The sequence below is a fragment of the Tamandua tetradactyla genome, chromosome 9 (assembly GCF_023851605.1).
Source record: "Tamandua tetradactyla isolate mTamTet1 chromosome 9, mTamTet1.pri, whole genome shotgun sequence".
Classification (NCBI taxonomy): domain Eukaryota; kingdom Metazoa; phylum Chordata; class Mammalia; order Pilosa; family Myrmecophagidae; genus Tamandua; species Tamandua tetradactyla.
The window spans coordinates 10635344-10641343 of NC_135335.1; the positions used below are offsets into that span (position 1 = coordinate 10635344).

Below are 6000 nucleotides of genomic sequence, written 5' to 3' on the forward strand. Positions count from 1 at the left end.
TTCCTGTGTGCCCAATAAACCTCCTGAATGAAAAAATAAATAAGTAAATAAGCAAGGCCTTGAATGCTGAAGATGCTCTTATTTAGAAAGGTTGCAATCTGGGGCTCTGGTTCCTAACTTTTCACTACCAAGGGGAGTGACAGTGGTCTTTTAGTGCTCAAGGAGGCCTCAGTCCCAGTCAGATCCGTAGATCCATGGATTACAGTAGTGGAATGTAACTAAAGATTTCCTGAATGATGGCTGGCCTTGGAGGAGGTGCCTTTGGTGCCTGGCTCACTGCTTACCCAGCCCAACCGTGTCCTTCTCACAGCTGTGTTTCAAATGCCAAATGTGTGTCCCAGCAACATCATAAATTACTGTTTATTAATTGGGCCTTGGGGATTGCTTCCAAAGTCAAGAAAGCAGAAGGTCCACTCTATTTGGATCCCATGCCTATCATCTGTCAATGCCTTTTCACTGTTTGAACCATGGAATATGTAACTGCCTATCAGACCTGTAGATCAGAAGAGAAAGCAGTATTAACAAAATAAGAGCAAAGATGCTTGATGAAAAAACATGATTTCTATTTGGCTCTTTTAAAATCTTGAAAAGAGTAATAAGACAACCTTCCCTCTCCCTTACCTTGATGATGGAGTCCACAGGGGTAGGAGTGGGGCTGGGACTAATTGTGGGCACCTGGACCACAGCTGCTTTGAAGAGTGAAAAGGATTCCCAGCTGCGGCTCAGGGCTGGCGTGCAGCCAGGCTGCCAGTACAAGTTAAAGCCTCCTTCCCACCCCTGTGGGCCTGGGGCTTGAAGAACGGACACACACCCTCAATGTACAAAGGGCCCATAAATGAGGGTCCTCTCTCCCATCTACTCCCCAGCCCTCCCCCTCCTTGTCAGGCAGAATGGAAAGAAAATGGCCAGAGAAAAGTTTTGGTTTTTTCATCCAGCCCCAAGACTGTCAACTTTTGCCCAGTGCCAATTTATTTGGTGGTTAAGAACTGTTCTCTTACACCCACCCCAACTCCCCTGTAACTTTTACCATGTTTTAGGCTATTGATTCTCTATCCTCAAGAATCTGAAACCCAACGGCAGATCTGCCAGGAGTCACTGACACAGCTCCAGGAGTCTATTCTGCCTCCCAAAGTGCCAATCCAGAAATGGTCAAATGTTGCTGGCCATGGCTGCTGAGGGTATGTACTGAATGAAACAGGCAGTGCTGGGGCTTGGGTTCAGCCTGCTGTCGGGTATGGTCACAAAGCTGACAGGCTGCAGCCAAGGACTTTATTTTCCACTGTACCTACATAGGCATGCCTATGGTGTAGGACAGAGGGCCCTGCCCTGATGTCCTAGGAGGCTACCTCAAAGTCCCCGAGGAGAGGGGAGGAGCTCGAAGCATCCGTGCCTGAGAGCAAGGCTGGGAAGAGGGAGACCCCTCCACATCCCATCTGGGGACCCAGCCACAAAGGAGTTTACAGGATGGCACAGAGTCACATGGCTTCCAGACCCATCCCACCTCTTCCCCCTCCCAGGAGAGGGGCCAAGCTGGGGGGACCAAGGCACCCAGAGACACCATGGACTCTAGGACGGCCACAGTCCTCACAGGAAGGCCGTGGCTAGGAGAAAGCCTCAAAGGGTAAGGGGCTAGGCAGTCCTCGCCAGGGCAGGCGTGGGAGTCACACGCTGCTCGGACAGCTGGAGTGGGGACATGCCCAGCCTACAGACGAACCTCTGGAGCTGCTGCTGCAGGGACTCGCGATTGTTCACATGGCAGACGGCCCCCAAATCACAGCCTAGGGAGGGTGTGATGGCTGCAGAGGCCGGGATGATGAGGCTGAGCAGGCTGTGTACTTTGGGGCCGCCGCTGGGCTGTGAGGCTATCCTGCCAGATCCAAGGTGGCAGAGGCAGGAAACAGAGGAGGGGCAGAGGCAGCAAAGGGAGAGGCCCCTACCCAAACTCCTTGCTGGGACACCCATCTCAGTGTCTTACATTCCAGTTCACATGACCACCTGCTGAGTCTCCATGGGGGGTCTCTGTGCAGGAGCCTCAGGGCACCAGGAGAAAGATGAGTTCATTTCCTGGTCGTTGCTGTAACAAGTCACCACACACCTAGTGGCTTAAAACTACACAAATTTATTACCTTACTCTTCTGGAGGTCAGAAGTGAGATATGGGTCTCATTGGACGAAAATCAAGGTGTTGGCAGGCTGTGTTTCTTTATGGAGACCCTAGGGGAGAATCCGCTTCCTGGTCGTCAGGTTGGTGGCAGAATTCAGTTCCTTGCAGCGCTCCTTTTCTTGCTGGCTGTCAGCTCAGGGCTGTTCCCAGCTTCTGGAGGCAGGGCATTCCTCCATCTTCAAAATCAGCAGTGGTGGGTCATGTCCCTCTCAGATCACATCTCTGACCCAGTCTTCAGGCCTCCTCTTCCACTTTAAAGGACTTGTGTGATTAGATTGGCTCACCCAGATAATCCAGGATAATCTCCCCATTTCAAAATCTGGGGATTAGGGCATGGACATTTTCGGGTGGGGGTGCCACACTTTTCTGCCAACCATACTATCTTCATTTTACAGTCATGAAAACTGAAGCTCAGAAGAACTATGTGGCTTGGCCAGGAGGGCAATGAATTTACCATAGAAATTCAAGACACATTCCTCTCCTGGTTTCACATTCTTGCTGTGGCAGCCCCATGGCTGTGAGAGCAATGCTTGATCTGTGCCCACAGCCTGAGTAAAACAACCCTGGGCCAACCCAGGGCCAAGTTCAGGGGCCTCTGCTCCAAAAGTGGAGGCTTGGGCATGGTGGTCCCCACCCCCCACCCCTTGACAGCCAGGGGCTGCCAGGCCAGGGTCAAGCATGGGAAGAAGGGCAGGGGGCACTCAGGGGCTAACATGAACAGGCAAGCCCCCCAGAGTGAAGCATAGAACAAAGGGTACCCTGTAGTCTGGGAGGCAGGTGTGAGGTGGCTCCTTTCCCCAGAGACAAGGGAGCTGCAGAAGGACCCTGCAGGTGGCAGGGAGATACCTCAAGCTCAGGCCCAGCCAGGCTCAGCCTGCCCCAGACTCAACACAGGCTTTCCCTCTACACTGACCAACCTTCCAACCTGTGCACACCTCCCAGCATCCAGCCCCCTTCCTGCCTCAAGCAGTCTCTCACCTCTCCTCCAACTAGGCCCTGTCCATTCAGCCTCCGAAATAGAGGTCTGTTTGTATGAAGACTGAAGTCACCTAGGAGGCGGAGGACCAGCTCCTTACCCTCAGAGAAGCAGAGCTAGGCAGGAGCTGGACTTGCCACAATACTAGGCACTGGGTCTCAAGGGCATCCCTGGGTCCCAGAGGCTTCACCACTGGGTACCACACAGAGGCCAGGAGAGATTGGACAAAGGGAAGGTAAGCAAGGTCCATATGCAGCTCTGTTGACACATAGCAGGGGCAAGACCTCTGCAGAAAAGGAAGTAGGAAGACATGTATTCTGACACCCAAGGCCTGGAGCTAACCATGTCCTAAACCATGTTTGGCAGCTCTCACCTGCCAAATTTGTCTGCTGTCCTGGCCCCCGCTGTCTAGCAGCCTTAAGTGTCACAGGACAAAGAATCTCTGTTCAGAAACCAACCAAGTCACCCCTACAAAGAGGATGCAAAGGAGAGCTAAAACCTGTCCTCTACCAGGGGTGGGGCCTGGCAATCTGAGGGTTCCTTCTGGACACTGGTGGCCAGGAATCCAGCTCAGCTAGGAGTACTTCACATGCACCATCCTAGCTAAGGAGGCACCCCCAGACCCCTAGAAACCACTCAGTAAGAATCACTGAGGAAGCGTCTCTGGGGATGAAGAAGCAGCAAACTCCCCAAGCCAAGGAGGGGAAGGAAAAGGGAAGCAGGCAGGGAGGACAATGAAGACCAGTCAGTCCATAGCATTTATGGCGACAGCACTAAAAGGAAAGGGACCCTGGAGCTGACATTAAAACAAAAGCAAGATACTGCCATTGATTCTTGAGTACCAACAAAGAGGGCTAGAGAGGATGAACAAGAAGATCAACAAGAAAGGTCGCCCTATGACAAATGCCAGAAAACGTTTAATTGATGGGAAGCGTGCAAAAGCAGGCACCACTTCCAGGCAGCAGGGAGAATGACTGGGGCGCACACGACAGACACGGGGCAGACGCACCCCCACCCAACACCATCCTCAGCGCAAGTCTGGAGGCAGGAGCCCAGACAGAAGGCAAGAGAAGTTTCTGAAGCAAGGTTTAAATAGACTTTATTGTTACAATCGGGGACCCCACCAAGCAGGGCCTTCTAAACTGATATATATATGGTCCCAGATGTCCCCATGGAGACATTGAGAGGTCGTGGTTGCAGAAGAGGCCACTGCAACTGAAGGACATGATATGATCCAGGGAAGGTCAGCCAGGAATGCAGGAGACAGGATCAGAATGGGCAGGGGGGTGGTCAGGTCACAGGATGAGGAGAGGATGGCCCCCTTCACTCCCGCTTCTTGTAGTTCTCCAGGTGTGACAGGACCCAGCCCGACGGCACGAAGAAACACAGGAAACAGGAGATGAGCCCAATGGCATTATCCTGCACAGAGCACAAAAGAGGAACCCCCAGAGTAAGGAATCCCCCGAAGCTCTCAGAAGTCCAAGGAGCCTTCCCAGGTAGCTGAAAGCACTCCCTCAGAGAACCAGCCGAGAGTTCCAATGCCCCCATGGTAAAGGCAACCACGCTTCTGAGGGGGGATATAGCAGATCAAGACCCACTCTAGGTCCCAAGTTCAAATATTTGAGAGGAGAAAGTGACAGGAAGGAAGGGCAGAAAAGGCAGCCTGGGTCAGGAGCTATGGAGAAATCCACCATCAGATGAAAAAGTGAAGCGACAGGAAAAGAATTTTAAAACTGATTTAGGCTGATTTATTGGGACATGAACCCAGTAACCCTAAAAATGCAACTTCTCTTTGTTGCCTTAAAAACCCCTCCTTTCCCCCATCCTCGACAGGGCTTTAACTAACCTCCAGGGCTGTGATAACAGACTTTGACTCGCCACTACCATATTCCCTATAGCAGTTAAGATCACAGCAAAACCTGGAATTCAAATCCCGTCTTTGCCGTTGAAGGCGTGCCCTTGTACAAATACTCCTACATTTCAGCTCCCTTAGCCATGAAATGGAGAGAATTGTCCTTTCTTCTCAGGGTCACTGGGTAGACTGAAAGGGGCACAGCAGGCATTCTATGCATGCTAGTTTCCTAGCCCGCAATGCTCTCCCAGCTTTGCTACTTCCTCAAGACCCACTAACCTGGATTCTAAAACGTGCCTTCAAAGCCGAGTTCTGCCACTGAGGTGAAGGGACAGAAGCTTTAAACAGGTGAAAGCTGTCATTAAGGGCTAAACCCTCCCCCCTTCCCGTGAATTCCAAACACCTGTTAGGGTCCTCTTAGCCCCACCCTCACCCCGTCCTTCCCTGATAATTAATAATAATAAATAGCGGTAATGTCATTATCGTAGCCAACAGTCTCAGACACTGCCCAGAGAACGGATGAAGAAAAGGGCTAAGGGAACGCGAAGGAAATTCGCTCGAGGTTGCACGGTAAGACCGAGCTGGGATTGATGGGGTCTGACCCCAAGTCCCGGCGCTGAGGGGAAAGGCCCAACCCTCACTGGGCGCCGACCGTCGCCCAGGCGCTGTCCCCTCGGTCGCACCCTCCAGGCACGGCCGCCTCCCTGCCGCGAGGTGCAGGGCACTCTCCTGGCCGCCCGAGGTCCAGCGCCAGCGGTGCCTCCCGCGTCCTTCTCGGCCCGCTCCTCACCAAGGGCCCGAGCTGCTCCCGCGGCGGTTTGGAATAGATCTGGGCGCGCGGCACAAGAAGCCGCCGGCCGGGAGCCGTGAGGCCCCGGAGCAGCGGCGTCAGCGCAGACATGACGGCAGGGTGGTAGCAAGCCGCAGACAGCAGCCTGCTGGAGCCCAAGGTCGGAAAGTCGGAAAGTCAAAATGGCGGCGACAAGCCGGAGTTCCGGAGCTGGAGGGG

General features: G+C 53.2%; 1 protein-coding gene across 1 annotated transcript; it reads right to left on the minus strand.

Annotated features, from left to right (window-relative positions):
• Positions 1-4221: 4221 nt before the first annotated feature.
• Positions 4222-6000, minus strand: COX8A (cytochrome c oxidase subunit 8A). Its single transcript, XM_077115889.1, has 2 exons — positions 5782-6000; positions 4222-4558 (listed from the first exon to the last, which is right to left on the minus strand). The coding sequence occupies exons 1-2, from the start codon at positions 5890-5892 to the stop codon at positions 4463-4465; spliced, it is 207 nt and encodes a 68-aa protein (XP_076972004.1). The 5' UTR covers positions 5893-6000; the 3' UTR covers positions 4222-4462.

What these genes read in the sequence shown, in the direction of transcription:
- COX8A (XM_077115889.1), bottom strand. Translation starts at nt 5,892, where the DNA reads ATGTCTGCGCTGACGCCGCTGCTCCGGGGCCTCACGGCTCCCGGCCGG. An exon ending in GGGAGCAGCTCGGGCCCTTG is followed by an intron (nt 4,559 to 5,781) that starts GTGAGGAGCGGG and finishes TGCTCTGTGCAG; the next exon opens with GATAATGCCATTGGGCTCAT.